The sequence below is a fragment of the Anarrhichthys ocellatus genome, unplaced genomic scaffold (assembly GCF_004355925.1).
Source record: "Anarrhichthys ocellatus isolate YVR2014 unplaced genomic scaffold, GSC_Weel_1.0 scaffold3, whole genome shotgun sequence".
In the NCBI taxonomy this organism is placed as follows: domain Eukaryota; kingdom Metazoa; phylum Chordata; class Actinopteri; order Perciformes; family Anarhichadidae; genus Anarrhichthys; species Anarrhichthys ocellatus.
The window spans coordinates 9,274,616-9,294,651 of NW_022280033.1; the positions used below are offsets into that span (position 1 = coordinate 9,274,616).

At 41.9% G+C, this 20,036-nt stretch overlaps 3 protein-coding genes across 3 annotated transcripts; all 3 read left to right on the forward strand.

The window, feature by feature from the left end:
- The first annotated feature begins 1,188 nt into the window (after positions 1-1,188).
- LOC116398284 (centrosomal protein of 55 kDa-like) lies at positions 1,189-4,327 on the forward strand. Its single transcript, XM_031874456.1, is given in 8 exon segments — positions 1,189-1,320; positions 1,500-1,588; positions 2,072-2,132; positions 2,366-2,585; positions 2,749-2,854; positions 2,937-3,126; positions 3,643-3,759; positions 4,078-4,327. Coding segments are annotated over 8 exon segments (1,098 nt in total). The 3' UTR covers positions 4,261-4,327.
- A 1,371-nt stretch (positions 4,328-5,698) lies between these two features.
- LOC116398287 (free fatty acid receptor 4) lies at positions 5,699-11,258 on the forward strand. Its single transcript, XM_031874470.1, has 7 exons — positions 5,699-6,238; positions 6,320-6,451; positions 7,097-7,423; positions 10,590-10,664; positions 10,774-10,857; positions 10,974-11,118; positions 11,218-11,258. Exons 1-7 carry the CDS (start codon positions 5,699-5,701, stop codon positions 11,256-11,258), a joined length of 1,344 nt encoding a protein of 447 aa, XP_031730330.1.
- Positions 11,259-14,488: 3,230 nt separating this feature from the next.
- LOC116398449 (leucine-rich glioma-inactivated protein 1-like) lies at positions 14,489-19,942 on the forward strand. The gene is made up of 8 exons (XM_031874733.1): positions 14,489-15,263; positions 15,490-15,561; positions 16,152-16,223; positions 16,318-16,389; positions 17,134-17,205; positions 17,613-17,782; positions 17,892-18,056; positions 18,218-19,942. Exons 1-8 carry the CDS (start codon positions 15,067-15,069, stop codon positions 19,033-19,035), a joined length of 1,638 nt encoding a protein of 545 aa, XP_031730593.1. The 5' UTR covers positions 14,489-15,066; the 3' UTR covers positions 19,036-19,942.
- Positions 19,943-20,036: the final 94 nt, after the last annotated feature.

Here is a 20,036-nt window from a genome sequence, read left to right on the forward strand (position 1 = left end):
CATGCGTATACCTATATATTGCTTGGCATCATTGTGCAGAACTGGGAGTTAAATCATGTACCATCCAGGCAAACCTGCGGAGTTGGTCCTCTTTTCTCTTGTGCTGCAACGCCCCTTAGTGGCGTAATGCTATGATGTCAGCAATAACTAGCAGTTAACCTTACCCACATGTTAAACATGCTAGCTTGCAGTAAGCCTTCACTCCTTACTTTGATGAGACATGAACTAAACTAAAATTCCCAGATCATTAAGTCACAAAAACACGTTGCTCCAGAAACAATATTATTGTTATTTAAAAAAAGCTGGCACTGAACTGCTCTGGCTGGACCGGGCCGGAGTTTAGGCGGCAGTGTTGAAAGCAGCGCAGTTAACGTTAGCTAACAGTTAGCCAGTTAACGTTAGCTAGACCGTTTACTGACTTCCTTTAACGTTAAAATTTTTGTTAAAGGGGACCTGGTGAAATAGTCATTAAAAAATAAGGTTAGTTACCGAGCTAAATGATCGTTAGCGTTATGTGATGTCATCTACTAGCATTAAGATGTTACTGGCTAACAAAACGAGCTTTAAAATGTGAAAATATCTGTAGGATAAATTGACGTTCAGCTAACATATTGTTAGCTATGTAGTTAGCTGCTAGCGTTAGCTTAGTAAGACCAGCATCGAAAATCCAGTATAAAGGCAATCATTTAGCTAACGTTGTGTTAGCGTTAGCTACATTAATAAATGTAAGGTTGTTACCGATAACTTGTTGCCCAAACAGTCACTAAACTATAGGTCCATTTAGTAAGGTTAGCGGTTTGTAGTTTACATTCAGATGAAGAATTATCTTCGGTTACATTATTTTCATTTATTTCTGAGCACTGGGCCATGTTAGCTTAAAAGTTAAGCTAGCCAATTTAACTCAATACAATTTTTAAATCAGAACACTAACTCGATGTCATAAGATGTTTACCTTAAGGTTATTGTGGAATTAATGCTTTGGAACTTTAGATTGTAAATGTGTTAGTAAGGTGCAGCTAACGCTAAATGTCTGAATTGCATAAAAAACAAAGTTACTTTGCTAATGACAACATCTGGAGGGAAATCAACTTAAACCCTTTTGAGAATGTTTATTGTTGAAATTGTAAATTCTGACAAAATGTGAAAATGTATTATCTCCCTTGTGATATGTGTTAGCAGGTGATTGAGATGACGTCACCCAGATATAAGCGTGCCCTCAAGAAGAAGCTCAAGTCAGAGCTTGATGTGGTCGTCAGCAGTCTGAGGAAGGAGAATGCCTTTCTGAAGAAGACCCTGGTTGAATTGAATAGGCTAGTAGAGGTAAACTCAATAATACTCTCTGGTATTTACCCAACAGAAGCCAACTAGCCAAGGTTCTCACATTTATCTGTTAAATTATGTTGCCACTGGGAGCTGGGAGTTGTTTTAATGCAAGGTATGGATTTACAATAGCTTAGCATTAGTAAAATAACTTGTATGTCTCATTGTGTTTTTTGCAGAGATTGCTCTCTCTTGAAACTGTCGGGCTTGTGAGTTTTCAGCAGCTCACGACCAGAGACGAGAAGGCTTTGCCGTCAGAGCAGATGAGTAAGAAAGAAGGGAAGCAGATGGACGTAGTGAGTATGAGGAGAAAGAGAAGCATATCCAGTTACTCAAGAGAGGTCGAAGAAATCAAGAACAAGCTCGTGAGCGTCTCAACTAGGTGTCAATATCTCGAGAACAAAGTTGCACGGAAGAAGGTATACCACAACTTGATTTTAGTATTAAATGACAAGTGTTGCTGCTTAGTGATTGTGATTACCAGTTTTACACCACTAGATGGCAGCAGTTGTTTTGCAGAGTCTCCCATTCAGAAGAGGAGTCCTGTTCACACTTCCTCATACAGAGCATGCATTCACAGTGACTTTTTGGATATTGTAGAGGTCACAACACTTGAGAATGTGTTGCTTTAAATCCCACTGTGCATGTGTTTCGGGCCTTGGTATGACATGTCACAATGCAGTGTCTTATTGAAGCAGTGGGGAGAGTTGTGTAATGCTGTACTGTATGTTCCTGTTGTCAAATAGGACTACGCTTCAGATGAATGGGCCTCAACCAACACTGCAATACAGGTCAAAAATGACCTAAGTGAGGTAAGTGTTGTTTGTTGGCCACACATCTGGAGGGAAAAGGTCTCTTCTGTTTGTATTGTTCAGAAAAGCCTAATCCACCTTTCTGTATTCGTGGTTAGTGCCTACTTTGTGTGCGCATTTGCTTCCATGTGGGCCTGTGTACAGTATACCCCAGTATACCCCCCCCCCCCAGCAAGACTTGCTTTTGTGTTTCTCAGTTATGTGCTTCTCTTTCTTTTATTCAATCCCCCGAGGCCTTGGAGAAGAACAAGCAGTGGCTGGAATATGACCAGCGGAGAGAGGCCTACGTGGGGGCAACTCTGGCCAGAATGTTATGGCTGGAGAAGCAGCTGAACGAAGCCAATCAGGCCCGCTTACAGCAGCACAATGAGGACCATTCAGATAGTGAGTGAGACAGTGGGCAGTGGGTACTCACTGCTGGGGCCACAAGGGGCAACAGACTGTCACAACAAGGTTTTTAGGGTATCAAGATTGCCCTTGAGTAGCCCGCTGTTACAGAATCCGCAGCTTGCAATGCACTGGCAAAAACATGTATTTTATTACTACATGGTGCATGTTGTACGGCTGTCTCTGACATCTGTGATTGTGTAATTTTGTCCTCAATCCTACGCTACAGAGATGAAGAAAATAAGCCAGATGCAGGAGCACTATGAAAGACTCTTACAGAAAGCCAAAGACGAGCTGGAGGTGCTCAGAGAGAAGTTCAACATGACCCAAAACTGGTACGTCTGCTGCTAAAAAATAAAGAATATGTTGCTGCTTAAAGTTGGTAGTCAGCTGCAAGACAGACCGTTTTATGTGTAGGTGCGTGGAAACAGAGAGGGAGATGGAAGAGCTAAAGCAACAGCTGCAGACTGCAAATATGAGCAGAACAAGTGCACCGGGAGATCATCATTGCTCTGAGGATGAAGAACAATGGCTGAGTGCTGAGACCGAAGACCTCCAGTGCAGACTGGATAAGGAGAAGCGGAGGTCTGCTCACTTTGAGCTGCAGGTACGTCTTCATTGAACTGTAGAGTAAGAAAAATAAAGAATCTTACCTTCAACATACAAGGGAAGAAAGCAGACCAAATGGAAGTAAAATCTTTCTTTTCAGTCGTCTGTCTTGCAGAAGGTTTTGTTAAATCATCAACATGCAGACCAGGAAACGATTGCAGACCTGGAGCGACAGGTATGAAATCTCACTTTTGGTCCCCTTACTGTAATAAATCATTAGTTTTAACTAAATATTGAGGGCTATTGTCAATCCACCCACTCTCAATATTGCCAGATGAATTACTTTGTGAGGAGGATCATCGACTCGTGTCCTTCAGTCTGTCTTTGTGAATCTAAGCCTCAATCTTCCACAGAAGTGGGCGTGTCATACTTTCTTACCTCTTTGCTTTTCTTCTAAAGGGAAACTATCTGTTCTCACATACGCAAAGGATTTACTTCTTTGTGTTTGAAAACTAATACCCTACAACTATGCAATATTATATAATAATGCAAACTGTTTCCATTTTAGATCAAGATTTCTTCACAAGACCTCGAGGATGAGAAGCAGAATTGTTCATATTTAAAGAAGCAAATGGTCAGAGTTCTGAAGAAGCTGCAAAAACCTAGAGACCACGCGACAAAACAGTCAAAGGTTGGCATGAATAGTGCAAAGGATTAGTAATTATTGTATCCCAACTTCATCAGCGATGAACCTTAAAGCTGCAGTAATTGATTTTTGGAGGGGCAGCGTAAAACCACGGAAAAGATTGATAAGAGTCAGATGCGGTTTGAAAAACCAAAACAATAATCCAAAACAAACTGAAAGAGCTAATTTCATCCATTTTTAATATCAAATATTGATTAGTACAGCTTTAAGTTTTGCTGGTTGACCATAACATTACCTGGAAAGCTGATTTCGTTACCCAGAGTCTTCTCTGTCATAACTGATTGCTGACTCCATTCATATCAGAGAGACCAGCAGGATCGCACCTCCTGTGAAGTGGCCTCCCTGAGCTCCAGAGACACCCTGACATGGTCCCCTCCCAGCAGCTCGCTGGATGAAAGCTTCCTGGAGTGTCCCAGCTGCCGAGCCGAGTATCCAGCCAGTCACTACCGAGAACTGATGAGCCACCTAGAAATCTGTTTCGACTGAGCCGAGACGAGAACTTCTTCAATTCTGTATCTTCTGTAATATGGATTGTTGTTGTTTTTTTACCTGTGTAACCAGAGGTACACGTCATCTTAAGGTTATCTTAATAAACTACTTGTTGACTTGCTGAGGTGGTGCTTCAGAGTATTTTGAATTCTTTCTTACTTTATCAGAAGATAGCAGATCTTTAGCCACGCGAGCAGCTCTGCAGGAATCCAAGGTCCCTAGAGGATTGAGTCTTATGACTTTTACTCAAACTTTTCCTCTAGCAGCACCAGCACGTCAAAGTCCCAACATCTACCAGATGTATTGACACAACATTTTATCCAGACATTCTTAGATTAGCAAATGTTAGCATGCTAACAGGCTAATCTGCGATGGTGAACCTGGTAAATATGTCCTGCTAAACATCAGCATGGCTGTAGTCTTCTTTGTAAGTATTCCCAAAAAATGAATAAAGAGTTGTGTGTGATACTTTGTAAAACACACATCCCTACGTCGCACACTGTCTCAAACGGGGAGGCAGAGGTCTGTGCAGTGACGGAGGGCCTTGAAAGGAAATGTGACTCCAAGGGTTAACCTACTGTAGGCCAACAGCTTTAGAAAAAGATGCTAATATGGTGTAGACATTTCCTAGCTTGCTATGCCTTTCAGCAACTTTTCATACAGAAACATCTTCATGGAAAGTTGAATATGAGTTTAGCCTGTCTGAGAGGAAGACCTACAGTATTTCCAAGAGGATGTTTCTCTGACTGCCTTGAAGATGATCAACCCCAGACATGACAAAAATACTTTCGGAGAAAAGAGGACCGTGTGTGTTAACTAGTTTGTAAAAAGGTAAATCTCTCCACATCCTAAACAGTTTCAAATCTCTGTGGAGGTTGAACAAGATGGAAAGCCTGTTTTCAGTAAAACCACTGATCAATTAATGTATCACTGCTGAGGAAGTAAACCTGGTAATCTAATTCACAACGTAAATACAACAGGTGTGTAACTAATTAGATCTTAATTAGTTACACTAAGGTTTACACGGTATTACTGATCAACAGCTCCATTGATTGAAGATTAGAAACTGGATTAAGGCTCAGGGTAGCCGTGTCAATCCCAGTCAACAACAACCTAGTGTGCTGTCAAAGCAGTGATCCACAGTGTGCAAGTATACCTGTGTTTGATATTGTTGGAAAACAAATGTGACATTTAAGTAGCACAGAGTGTTTCACTGCGCAGCACAAAGAACATCCTGTAATGTTTGTCTCCCTTTCAGGTTGAGCAAACAGCATTATAGAGGCTAGTCACCACCCTCCACCCCACCTCCTCCTCTTCCTCTTCCTCCTCCTCCTCCTCCTCCTCCTCCTCCCCATCTCTGGTATCACTTTATGCCTTATCAGCTCCTTTGCCCCATTCACTTCTCTGGTTGTCTCCAGGCGTGAATTCAGCCTATATGGATATAAACCCTCACACTCACTTTCTCTACTTGAGAAACTTCACCTATTTTTCCTTCTTCTCTGAGGTGCACCACTCAGATCATGTGGCCACCACTGTTGTGGAGACCCTGGCTATCACCGCTGTCTTCCTGGTCTCTGTGGCAGCAAATGTGGGAGCTGCAGCCATGGTAATGTGGAAACGCAGACTGCTGACCAACAAGACCATCCTGACCCTCAACTTGTTTGTGGCCGACCTGCTGTTTGTCAGCATGATCCCGCTGATTGTGGCAGTGCGGTGGACGGTGTCCTGGATGCTGGGGTATACGGCCTGTCACATTGTGCTGTATGTCATCTGTGTGAGCGGCTGTGTCACCGTCACCACGCTGGCCACCATCAGCGTGGAGAGGGTGCAGGCCATCCTTCGACTGCGGACTGTGCCCACTTTAAACCGCAAGATGGTGACCGCCACCCTCTTCTTCATCTGGGCCTTTTCTGCACTCACCTCCATACCCCTCAGTCTGTTCTTCACTGTGATGGAAGTGGATATCCCTGAGCAGGTATGGATGGATTGATGGATGAAAGGAAAAGCTCAGTGTCCCTGCCATTAAGATATTTTTTTCTGTTTATTCTTTCCACAGGAACGTGTACACATTTGTACCCTTAAGTGGCCTGACACAGCTGCAGAGATTGTGTGGAATGTGGCCTTCACCGTCCTGTGCTTCCTTCTCCCAGGATTCATAATTGTGGCCAGTTACAGCAAAATATTACAGGTGGGTTTTGTCATGCTTTTTTATGAACACAATTGTCAGGTAGTCAAAGAAGAGTTTTTTAGGATCAGGGCATCCAGCCACACTTGAGTCTTACATTTATAGGGTTCGTTTTTATAAACAAACCAAGTCATACTAAAATATTTAGGACATGGAAAACATTACTCAAACAAGAGTCCCATCGTTTTGGCCCCACTTTGATAATGATGGTTCATTTGATAAGTATTTTCCTTCAGTTCAATCAGTTATTCGTGTCAACTCAACCCATTGGTTTGCTGATATATTGACTGCCACTTGTGAATAGACATTTCTCTGTCATTGTTTGAGCAGACATGCAGGTGTTTTATGAATTACTGAAGCTGAAATGATGTGTAGGTTCAGAGCTTTGTGCTATCAACTGTCAATATTACATTGAGCAACCAGTTCTACCAATGTGGACATTTAAGTGATGCAGACAATTTAAAAAGAGACACAAAGCCACAAATTGATTGTATCTCTGGGAAGATGTTATTGATGTTTGGGACCCAGACCTAGGGAGGCTAACAAAGACTACATGTAAATCAATCAAAGTTTTGTTATATCTTTGTCCACATTATATAAGGCCATTTAATACAGAATGCCGTTATGCAACATTTTATTGTGTTACAGATTGCTAAAAGATGTCGGCTAAGGCTCCGACCCAGAGACAGCCAGTCCCCAGTTGGAGACGCTCTTGAATACCATGTCTCCCGCCAGGATATGAAGCTCTTCCGTACCCTTCTGTTCCTCGTGTTCTCCTTCTTAATAATGTGGAGTCCCATTTTCGCCATCAACTTCCTCATCCTGGCCAGGAACTTCTTGGGTCACCTAGATGTGTCCTCTACCATGTTCTTCTGGGTGGTAACATTCACACTGGCCAACTCAGCCCTCAATCCCATCCTCTACTCGGTCTGCCAGTTCAAGAACAGCTGGCGCAGGTTCTGCTGTGGCTCTGCTGTAGCTCCACTGAGGAAAGGACCTCGTTGCAGTGGTCGAACACAAGGAAAACATCCATGATCAATATCATGACTGTTTCGTCTAATGGAGTGTTCAAAGTTACAGAATGTATGCAGCACGTCAACACCTCTGGTGACATTTGATATACATCTCATGGAAGATACAATGGGTACATTAGGTGTAGGTAATATGTGCATTAGTAATATTCATTAATGTTAATATAAGATAAACACCTAAGATCAAACACTGTAAAGAGTTATTTTACAATAAATCATCTGCCACTTAAAGAGTCTTGTTTCTTTTCAAATCTACGATAAATTAATCTTAAAATGCTAAATAATAAATGTGATGTGTCCTCAAATACAGCACAGATTAGCTTAAATATTTAGTTATTTTATAACATTCTGTGCCTTAAAAATTACAATATTGAATAGTGTTTTGATTCTCAAACTATCAGTGACAACAACAATCAAGTGACTAATATAAAAAAGGGAGAGAATGTTTTAGTCATGCGATTGCCTCATTATCTGGTGTGAAAGTGTCTATAAGCAGATCTACTAACCAATAGCAGTTTGTCTGTCAACAAGAGTAATTAAGCTTTAATCAGCCGTTTACAATCCCACTTAATCCTGTCTATGGTTTAACGTGCTAGCTCACAGAAGTGGCCCAGGTAAGCCGGACTGTCATTAGGCCTACATTACCTCTGTGGCTGATTGTAGTATAATCATGTAAAACAAACATAACAGATGCTAAACGGTTTTTAAAGTTCTGATTCTGTGTTTAGGCTCTGAATCAGTTGTGGATTCTGTCCTCAAATCACCTGGCAAAGCTCCTCCGTCACAGTATAGGGCAGGCAATGCAGGGAAACAGGGACTGGACCCAAATGCAGATAGATGACGAAGCAGCAGAATTAAGTAATTTATTTTGAAAATAACTTCAAAATGCAGGCAGGTAACGGCAGTCATGTTGCATGTAGGCAACAAGAAAATCCAAAAGACTAATAACAAGAACTCACAGCACTAGTGGAGGGTGGAAGCTAAACCATTAAACACCTTGTTATAAAGAACAAATGCAAACAAATAAACTGAGCTGATAAATGACTGATTGTGGCAGTGAGAACAGGTGAGCAGGAGTTCAGTTGTTGTCATGCTTTTTTATTGACAAAATTGTGAGGTAGTCAAGGAAAGGACTGTTTAAAAGGTGAGGTTTTTAGGAACAGGGGATCCCAGCCACACTATAAGAATATATAGTTAAAGTTAAACTCTCCCACCCTGCCTGTGGCACTCAGCCACATAATTCCTACTGAAGAAATACATCTTTAAAAATGAGTCTTAAATTTATAGGGTTCTTTTAAATAAAAAAAGCCAAGTCATTCTAAATTATTTAGGATATTTATAATTTAGGACATGGAAAACATTACTCAAACTAGAGTCCCATCTTTTTGGCCCCACTTTGATAATGATGGTTCATTTGATAAGTATTGTCCCTTGAATTGTAATATTGTGTGAATATACCTGTAATAATCAGTTATTCGTGCCAACTCAACCCATTGGTTTGCTGACTGTTGTGAATTGTGAATAGACATTTCTCTGTCATTGTTTGAGCAGAGATGCAGGTGTTTTATGAATTACTGAAGCTGAAACTGTGTGTGGGTTCAGAGCTTTGCACTATCAACTGTCAATATTACATTGAGCAACCAGTTCTGGACATTTAAGTGATGCAGACAATTAAAAAAGAGACACAAAGCCACAGATTGATTGTATCTCTGGGAAGATTGTATTGATGTTTGGGACCCATTGGAGGCAAACAAAGACTACATGTAGATCAATCAAAGTTTCCTTATACCTTTGTCCACATTATATAATGCCATATAATACAACCATAAACTATAAACAGAGGGTGTTTTTATTCGTTTGGACTCAACATGACAGCAGGTATTGCCTACATTTCAAGTAATTGATCTTTTTCAATATAAAGCTGTGCTTAAACTTAAAAATAATGTACTTATTGCAGCGCGTCACAATTATTTTAATGGCGCAACTGGTCCCTCACTGTAGATACACACTTTTGAATGATACAGATTAATTTTATAATTTACAGTTAATTATTTCCTGGACCCCCTGATAGTCTTACAGACGTCACTTTGAAAATCACTATCATAAGGCACTTAAACAGCTTTGCCTTATTATTATGGAATTGTCCATAGCCGCCTTATATCATACAGCGTGTCTTTTCACCACAATATTTACTACTGTGGGTCATTTTCATTGGAGAAATGCATTGGTGAGAAACATGATAAAACCATCTAAACTTTTGACTCATATGTTCTGATTCTGGTGGACTCTTGTAGGAGTTCATCCCCACTGGCAAAACTGCACAGCTCCTCAGTTATGGAGCGGCATCACCTTGAGTACAGTAAGACACTGATGGAGAATGAGGTGGGTCCTTATATGTTTATATATAGGTGTTTCATAGTAGTTGTGCATTGAAATAGACATATCTGTTGGCACATTTTTTTCATGCTGTACTGTAGCCTGCCAGATTTAGGGACTCTTGGCTGCCGTCTAATTTCTTCTCCTGCTATCGATTCCAGAACCTGAATATCTTCCAAAACCTTCAAAAGCGTTTGAGACGGTGCAGCATCTGTTTGAAGTTTGCATTATTGCCACTGATCTCGCCCTCTATTTCAAGTAAGGAATGTCAAGGGTGATGTTCCATCTAAGTACACTTTTAATACCTGTTATTGATTTTCAAGGACGTTTGACAAGAACTGACAGCTTTCTCGTCTCTCAGGAAGAGAACGCTGTTCCAAAACATTGTGGGAGCTGTGGAGGCGATTCCAGATGAGAAAGAGAAAATCAGTTACATTTCCAACAATCCAACCAGAAAAGAAATCATCATGTAAATGCAGAGTGTATCATGTAAAATAGCCATTTCTGTCATTTTGACCATTTCTCTAGATTGTCTTTGGTTGAATCTCTAGTTGTCATTCATGGTGTCGTGTTTTCTGCAGGGCAATGATGATGACGGCTTGTGACCTGTCAGCCATTACAAAGCCATGGGAGGTTCAGAGTAAGGCGAGTTCCCTTCTTAAGACGTGTAAAGCGATTACAAAACATCATTCTCCCATTTGTTCTCATTGTGCTGCTGGTTCTTATGGTCCTAGGTCGCTCTAATGGTGGCGGCAGAATTTTGGGAGCAGGGAGATCTTGAAAGGACAGTCCTTGACCAGCAGCCTATTGTAAGAAGTGTTAAAAGCTAAGGTTTCTGGTATGTTGCCCGCACTGTTAATGTTGTCCTAAAGTCATAACAATAAGCATCACCTCCCGCTTCTTCTTCTTCTTCTTTAGCCAATGATGGACAGGAATCATTCTGAGGAGCTGCCTAAGATGCAGTGTGGTTTCATTAACTTTGTCTGTTCCTTTGTGTACAAGGTACATAGATACAAATAAAAACACTAGTTATTGTTAATAAATACTAACATGATATGTGTGTATTTTCTCATTTGTATGTTTCTATTTGCCCTCACCCCCGTGTTTGTTTGCAAGAGTTTTCTCGCTTCCATATAGAGATCACTCCCATGTTCGATGGCCTGACTATCAACAGGGGCGAGTGGAGAGCTCTCGCAGATGTCTACGAGGCCAAGATGAAAGCTATCGAAGACGAGAAGAAAAGGCTGGAAGGTGGAGATGAAGGTGAGCACTGAAACCACTGCTACCACATCCCTCCTGCTCATGCTGTGTTTTCATTGTTGCCTGTCTTCTCACCGTATTTCTCGCTTGTTCCTTTTACAGTTCAAGAAGGTGGGAAGTCAAAGACATGTGTCGTCAGTTAGACCTCCAGGACGGTCGAGGCACTTTTGAATGTTTTCTGGATGTGTATTTGTACAGTTTGTATATGTGCATGAGCATGTGCATGAGCATCATCTGATACAATAAGCTATTTTAATTGGCACCAGTCTAAATACTGCCGTCCTGCTCATAAGTCAGCATGTGTAGAGTGCATGTGGCATTTACAGGACAGGAAGGTGTCATTTAGAAACTCTGTGCTTGTACTGAAATGGTATTGTTTGAGTGTGAAACAACACATCAACAATGCTATGGTGTGATTTCTTAAAGCTGAAATGTTAAGACTTCTCAAACTAGAGTTTGTGACAATTTTCCAATGATTATATTTTCTGAAGCAAGTGTTTGTTAAAATAAGAACGTTGAATTTTGAATGAATGCAACCTTTGCAAAGAAAGTTGACTCTATTGTGAATGTATAGCATTAAATACATAGTTATATGTGCAATAGCATCAGGTATAACTCATGACAAATGTCAATAAAGGTTTTTTTTCAAATCAAATCATGCATGTGTGCATTTTAGCCTAATCGGATTACACAAATTAAGTAAGAATGAAAATATTAATTTTATACTTCATTTCAGCTGCATCATGGGTGTAGTAATGTTGGGGTATATTAGCTGCAGCACGAGGATTATTGAATAGAAAGAGTTTCCTGATAATGACTTATGGCCTCATTGATACACCTTTTCCACCACTCCAGCTAAAGAGGGGTTTAGGAGAGCAGGACTGACCAAACATCACCTTTTAATCAACTGCTAACAAGCTTACAAGAGACCTGTGTCACTGATTTGGAGACTGATTTGTGTTTTCACACTGCTGATATCCATTCATCAAATACAAATGTTCAAGAGGAATATAAATGCACCGTAATTAGCCACGGTGTGTAGAGTAGCCTTCATAAACAAGAAAATATATCATATCCCTCCTTGTAAGATGCACTTTACAGAAGTGAACATAGTCATGCATAGCCTTTGAGCTTTGACAGTTTGGCATGTTGTTTAACCTAAGTTTGGATGTCAAGCAGATCTTGTGGTGCATCATCTGACAATATCCCTGGAAGATCCCATGCAGGAAAAGGCATCACTGCCTCCCTGCTGGATTACACAATAACTGTGAAAAAAAAATCTATTGAGAATTTCAAAATGATAAGAAAATGAGTGCAAGATTACAATCAACATAACATCAAAGTTAACATAAAAGTTTGAATATTTTCACCTCCTTCATCGTCCACCTATTCAGTTATTGCGGTTTTAAGTGGAGATTAAACTGTTACTAACTTTCAGCTCTCGTGCTACTAAGGAAACAACATTTTTTCAATATTTCTCTGCAATAATGGTAAATGACTGTGTGTCAGACAGTGGAGGTTATTGATGGAGGTTATGCTGTCATAAGCAATCATCCCCTTAATGCGAGACTGACAGGTGGCCTGTAAACTTCATACTTCATATAGGAACCAGAGAGCATCTCAGTTACAAAAGCCCGCAAATCACTTCCAGGGAGGTCAGCCAGCTTTGTGGACTGACATGACACCTAAAGACATTGTGTAGGTGCAGAGGTCAAACAGAAACACAAGAGTAGGTTTACTTAATGTGCTGCTTTCACTGGTGAAGGAGGACTGGAGCAGAAGACTATTTTGTACCATGATATGAATGAAAATAAGGATTGTTTTTTAGAATAGTGTGAATATGATTCTAAAAGTGATCTAAACTCCTTGTTGATAATAATAACAATAACTAATTTAAGATGAATAATCTTTGAGAGAAAATAGGAAAAGAAAGATGGAAGTAAAAACGTTTTTTAAAAATCCAGATAGAATACCTTTCAAGAGATGGGAGCTCGTAAATCAATCCACCTCTACCTTGGTTCTACATTTCCCTCTGGTGGGGAACTCAGGGAAGACAGTCAGGCTCTTTGTGCACCTGCAACAATGGAAACACATTTATTTATAATGCTAGCCTATTTCTGTAGCCGTAGAGACACATTAGGGAAGTCATGCACATGCATAATGTGTAGTCATATGCTGGTTATCAGTTGCAGGAAGACCGATAACACAGATCTCAAAAGTCCATTTACCAGTCAGAAACACCAGGCTCAGGCGTATCAATAGCTGTGGACGTCGCTGTGGTCAAATAACTGCTGGACAGTGTGTGTTCTATTCTGGCGATGAATGTCGGCATTTATGAGGCGCAGACATTACCCATCATCTTGCAGTGCAACAATTATATCCACTGTTCTCCATTTAGTTTCAAAGCTGCTTATGAAAAAAGACATTTGTTTCTTTCTGTCCCTTCCAGCTCCTCCATGTCCACAATTCCTCTCTGAATATGTCCTCTCTGAAGTACAAGCAGTCTCCTTTAGAGTATCTCCCTTATGGGTGAGAGCTTTATTCTTCCAACCTTCCCTCCAGCATACCGTGAAGCAGCTCCCGAAGCATGACCCTGCTCCTCCAAATGCCCTGCTGTCTTTTTTAAAGGCAAAATTGTATTATCATCATAAACAGACACTGGACATCAAATGGTGTAATCGCATCAGAGAGACTGGAGTTCCAGAGCACTATGTATTTATTCAGAAACCTTTTCAAACTCATGTTTCTTTCCAGAAAGGCCTGACGCATGCAGCCCTTCCAGGAACAGTCAATAAACATATTCATCTTACTTTATTCTCTGGAGGGATCTGCAGCGAGAAATTAGATGGTTAAAAAGAAGACGTAATGGGGCTCCCATGTCGTGTCTGGCACAGCAGCAAACAGTGCAATAAAACAGTGAATGCAATTTGAAAAAGCAATAAAGTAGGGGGGGAAAGAAAGGAGTATATGCTTTGTTATGTGGCTTTGTGAAACACAATCTCGTGCAGAAATGCAGGATGTGAGGATAGACCTGTCCTTTGTCTGTGAGGGGCGTGAGGGGGGATGGGGTCCACTTGACTTCAGCACAGCAGATGTCAGGATGACAGGAGGGCTTCCCCACACCCCTCCATCACAGGGCAGCCACATTTTGCATCCACCAGTCGCCATAGGAACCGCGTGCAAACCAGGAAATGAACCCAAAATGTGCCAAGAAAATATGAGAACATTTCAAGCAACACCCGAAGTAATAATGACAATAATATTACAAGCTATATGGCAAGATGTTGGCAGTCTAGTGGAGTATACTGAGCCAATGCTACAGCTGTATTTCCATGATGACATTTAATTGTCCTCGGGTTTCCCACCCGCTTCCCGCATACACAGCCCGTGTGCGTCTGCGCCACAGGCTGCAATCCGCTGGCTCATGTCGGGGCTTCATTTTCTCCAGCTGATTCACGAATATTTACACCGTTCCGTCGCGTTGGCTGTTGGGCGGAATCCTCCGGGAGGTCGACACGGAGAGTGTGGCGTTCTGCTGAAATCATAGGCGTGGTTTTGGACGGAGTTGATCCGTCTGCTCCCGCTGGGATCCCCACCTGCCCTCACACCGTGTTTGTCACCGCGCCAGCTGGTATTTTTCTGAGCTTCAGCCACTACAGCACGAATTTGATTCGATTTTATTTTAGTCACAGGGGGATATCGATTTTTTTTTTGGTCAGGGGGTGTAGTGTAATTACAGCGCTGTGGACGTACGGGGCGCCCGGTTTAATCACCTCCAGAGCGAGAGGCGGTGGCGGCGCACGGCACTTGGCGGAGATACACAGGAGCGGACAGCGCGTCGCTTGGCCTCCAGGCAGCAGCAGCAGCAGTGGAAGAGGAACCACAGCGGAGACCCTGGTTCATGTGCAGGGCTGTTCGACGCGCAGGTCGTGCCCGCAGCGGTTCGCAAGAATGGAAAATACACGCAAGATGCCCAAGAGATCGCCCTGGCTTTGCGTACTTGTAGTGGCGTCCGTTTTACTTGCAGTGGACAGCAAGAGAGCCAGACAGCCTCGCTGCCCCTCATCATGTACATGTACCAAAGATAACGCGCTGTGCGAAAGCGCAGGACTGATCCCTCGCAGCTTTCCGCCCGATGTCATATCACTGTAAGTCATATTATTATTATTTAATAAAGCATTCCTAACCAGGGCTTTCATAGATTAACAAAACACACTCGTCTCTGCTGGTGGGTTTCAGTGCTGATTCTGCTGCTGCTGCCGCTGCTGCACAGTAATGCATGAAACAGACCGGGATCACTGTTCGTATGAGACAGTCTATGCTTTGAAGCTAACCAGTGTGTCTGTCTGTCGTGTGTCCTCCCCCCCCCCTCAGGTCATTCGTCAAGTCTGAATTCACTGAAATCCCGAAGGAGAGCTTCATCCACACGCCTGCCCTGCATCTCCTGTGAGAAATCTCTCTGGAGCTTTTTGTTCTTCAGTCTTTGTTGCATGCTGTCATTCCCCAGTGAGGTGATCAACGCCATGTTTAATGCTCAAGACATCTCCCCCTCTGATGCCACACATTATGGTAGAATTGATGTTGTAGCCTACAATCTGAATGGGGGAGCTGAACCATAAATCATTTTGGAGAAAATTACCCCTTTAAATGATTTCCCTACAGACCTTTTCATATCAGGGTAGAATAGTCTCTCTGCTATAGCATTCATCCAAGTCTTGCCTTAACGTGTATTTGTGCATATTGTGAATGAGACCTGGTTTCAGATGCAGATTTATTGATTGGGAATCCCTCCTTTTGAAAAGGGAATCCCCTTCACTCCTGTCTTATGGGGTGGAGTACTGACTGACTCACTGTGTTCTTCATACAAACATGCGAGGCTGCATTGATCTTTGTCTTTGATGTATTTTGGTTACTGTGAAGGAGAAATGAGGGAGTTTTCCATCCCGGGTCCATTAAGCTACTAATGTAAGACCACAGCTTGTTAGTATCCAATTTGTGAGAAGGAATAGTGAAATATAATGGATTTCTCTGCACAGTCTTTTCACAGCCAACAACCTGGAATCTATAAACGAGGACGCTTTCCTCGGTCTTCCTCATCTGGAGTATCTGTGAGTAGATGCCTCAAGTTTACAAGCTGTTAAAAAGCTGTTAAAAAAACAAGATTGTCTCCCCTCTCATGCATTTATTCAACACCTTTTTCAGGTTCATAGAAAACAACCAAATTAAGTCGATTTCACCGCATGCTTTCCGTGGACTGAAAACCCTAGTGCATCTGTAAGTATATACTGTATTTCTTACTTCCTGTGCAAAAAAAGTAGAGCTATTCTTCTTTACAAAATAGGATCAATAGGATCAATTTCAATACAAAATCTTATCACTGGGGGTATCTTTTTAAAATTGAATGTAGAGAAGTTCTGTTTCTATCAGTAGAAATTATAATCTGTCTGCAGGGGCAGGCAAGAACTGCTCCAGTGACAACGTTTATTACACAATATGTATTGCCACACAAACATGTCTGTGACACTGTGCAGCTGTTGACATAGTTATGAAGCCAATCCTGTCACATTCACTGTCCAACTTAATGAAGCTTAGAAGCCTAAAGGCCCATTACATGTTCATTTTGTTTCAGATTTAGTAAAGTAAGTAAGAAAGAGAAGTCATTTTTACCATTTTTTTTGTAGCAGAGAGAGCCATAAAATTGCTGAGGAGGCAGCTCTAAAAATAGCTTAATGTTTCCTTAAATTCAGAATAAGCAATGTTCCTGCCGTCTGTCTCCAGGGTGGCAAGATGTGCCCAAACTCTTTAACAGATATCCTTCTATCCCTCTGCAAGGAAACACTGCATAACACATCCTCATTTCGATTTCATGAGGCACTGGAAGTTCCTTTTACAAATGAAAATACAAACAGCAGAACATTTGCATTTAATGAAGAGGGAAGGATGGGGAAGGTATATTGAATAGCTGGTGAAACACAAACAATAAGTAATATATCTGGTTGTTTTTTCCCTCTCTTCCAGGAGTCTGGCCTACAATAATCTGGAGACTCTGCCCAAAGATTTGTTCAAGGGTCTTGAGGCCTTGACGAAAGTGTAAGTACAAATTTCATTCCTGCGTTATCCGGAAACAAAGAGATAAATTGCACAGTGTTACATAACAAAGTATAATGTATGCTATCGTGGACAAGTCCTTCTATAAATAGACCTCTGTGTAATCATTTCTCTTCAGCCAAGGCTTGAAAAATGTGTGGGTGGTGCTTTTAGCGCCATTAAAATTACATGCGGCAGCGAGGAAGAGAGATAGTTTGCAATCCATCACCCGCTAAAGATGTTCAGTTCTCCTTTGTGCTCCCTCTTGATATTAACGAGAGCACAGAGTGAAGCTGTGAGGGCCAGAGAGCAACGCCAGCAGGCACACTTCAATGAGTGAAAATAAAAGTCCATTCAAAAGGCTGAGAGTATTCCCGTTGGAAGTTAGTTTGTTGGTTTTCTCTCTTCAGGGACTTGAGAGGGAACCAGTTCACCTGTGACTGTAAGCTGAAGTGGTTGGTGGAGTGGATATCCAGCACCAACGCTACAGTGGACCAGATTTACTGTAAAGGCCCGGCCTCACAGCTGGACAAGAAGATCAACGACCTGGTGGCGCTGTCCTTCGACTGCATCACCACAGGTGGAACACAGAAAATACTTCTCATTCAACCTTATTTTTATAACAATGATCACAGCTTCTCCTGACTTTTTCAATGCCATTTAAAGCATGTTTTTCTTCCCTCTCATAGAGTTCGCTTCCTACCAGTTCCTGAAGTTTGAATCCATATCCGTGGAGGCATTTTCCTTTGGGAATGACCAGTATGTGGTGTTTGCCCAGCCCTTCATAGGGAAATGCAGCTTTCTAGAGTGGGATCATGTGGAGATGGTCTTCAGAAGTTTTGATGACATTGACAGTAAGTAAAAGTCATTTCAAATATGCTGTCATGTGGCTGTGAGTGAGCTGTGTGAGTCTAAAAGGAGTGGGGTGAGATTGGAAGAGGAGCCACTAGATGGAGACATGCATTGAAGACAAAGTGAAACCGTCTTGATTTTCTCTCTTCTTTCTCCTCACCAGGCACATCCACAGTGATTTGCAAACCTCTGGTCATTGACAGCCAGCTCTTTGTCATTGTGGCCCAGCTGTTTGGTGGCTCACACATCTATAAGCGCGACACCTCTGCCAACAAATTCATCAAACTCCAAGGCATTGACATCCTCAAAATCCGCAAACCAAACGACGTGGAGACGTTCCGCATCGACGGAGAATCCTTCTTCATCATAGCAGACAGCTCCAAGGCCGGCTCCACCACCATCTACAAGTGGAACGGCAATGGCTTCTACTCTCACCAATCGCTCCACCCGTGGTACCGGGACACCGATGTGGAGTTCATGGAGATCTCCTCCAAGCCTCACCTGATCCTGTCCAGCAGCTCCCAGAGGCCGGTCATCTACCAGTGGAACAAAACCACCAAGCTGTTTGACAGACGCACCGACATCCCAGAGATGGAGGACGTCTACGCTGTGAAGCATTTTCAGGTCAAATCCGACCTCTTCATCTGTCTGACGCGATTCATCGGCGACTCCAAAGTGATGCGCTGGGACGGGGCCCTCTTTAGAGAGTTGCAGACCGTGCCCTCCCGTGGCTCCATGGTGTTCCAGCCCTTCTCCGTGGGCAGCTGGCAGTACGCCATCCTGGGCAGCGATTACTCGTTCACCCAGGTGTACCGCTGGGATGCCAAGAAGGGCGAGTTTGTCCATTTCCAGGAGGTGAACATCCAGGCACCGAGGGCCTTCTCTCCAGTCTCCATAGACAACCGGCAGTTCCTGCTGGCCTCCAGTTTCAAAGGGAAAACTCAGATTTATGAGCACCTGGTCATTGATATGAGCGACTGAGCGAATGTTCTCTTGACTGGTTGGCTGATTGTTTGGTTATTTGAGTGGTTACTGTGTTAAGAGATGGTTGTCACAGCAGATCTAGACAACACTGCAAGTGTCAGGTGATCCTAACTTGAGCAAGGCAGGCATTAATGTATTTTCAACCAAATATATTTGGCTAAGATGCATATTGTTTCAATGCATGCACCTGAAATTAGGATTAGACCCAATATGTTGCCAAGACATTAATGCATGAGCAGGGCCTCACACTGGCCGTTCCATCCTGATGAATGCAACATCCATGCTCATTAATCCATTCAATCTTGCCTGTCGGTTTTTTTTTTGTGTTCAGCTTTTAATGTGACTCAGCAATGTTTATACATTTGTAATCTCATATATTTATCGACAGAAAGTAACGACGAAATTGTACTTTATAATCTATTAACAATGAGTAACTGAACCAATCTGCCAAAACGAAATGTTTACATTTTTCTGTCTTTCCACGTGTGCGCTAAAAGATTTGTAAATTTAGCTTTTGTAAGTTTAAGAGGGACCACGCCAGTTAGATACATATTTGTTAAGGAGAATGATTTAAAATTATGTTTATAATTTGGAAAATATCAACAGAAATGTGTGAGAATATACCTGTAAATCCTTGCAACTAACGTTTTTATTGTCAACTGTTTGTATAATGTTTAAAGTACTGAAAATTACAGTTTTTCATAAGAAGTATGGAAAACATTTTGGGCACACAGGAACTATTTTCACAGAATTGAAAGAACTGAATTGAAACACTGTGGATATTGTTCATAATGCTTTACCTTTGACTAACATGTATGCAAAATACATCAACTGTGTCACGATTAGAATTAAGTTACTGACTAATATCATGCTCTGTAGAGTCAATAAAGGTTTACATTATTAACTGTTACATCTCATCTGAGCTCTCTCATGGCACTGTGTAGCATGGCCTTGCTTCAGTGTGTGTGACACCAGGTCCTCAAAGCAAGACAACACGC

What these genes read in the sequence shown, in the direction of transcription:
- LOC116398287 (XM_031874470.1), top strand. Translation starts at nt 5,699, where the DNA reads ATGGATATAAACCCTCACACTCACTTTCTCTACTTGAGAAACTTCACC. An exon ending in AAGTGGATATCCCTGAGCAG is followed by an intron (nt 6,239 to 6,319) that starts GTATGGATGGAT and finishes TTCTTTCCACAG; the next exon opens with GAACGTGTACACATTTGTAC. An exon ending in TCCTTGACCAGCAGCCTATT is followed by an intron (nt 10,665 to 10,773) that starts GTAAGAAGTGTT and finishes CTTCTTCTTTAG; the next exon opens with CCAATGATGGACAGGAATCA.
- LOC116398449 (XM_031874733.1), top strand. Translation starts at nt 15,067, where the DNA reads ATGGAAAATACACGCAAGATGCCCAAGAGATCGCCCTGGCTTTGCGTA. An exon ending in CTTCGACTGCATCACCACAG is followed by an intron (nt 17,783 to 17,891) that starts GTGGAACACAGA and finishes TCCCTCTCATAG; the next exon opens with AGTTCGCTTCCTACCAGTTC. An exon ending in AAGTTTTGATGACATTGACA is followed by an intron (nt 18,057 to 18,217) that starts GTAAGTAAAAGT and finishes TCTCCTCACCAG; the next exon opens with GCACATCCACAGTGATTTGC.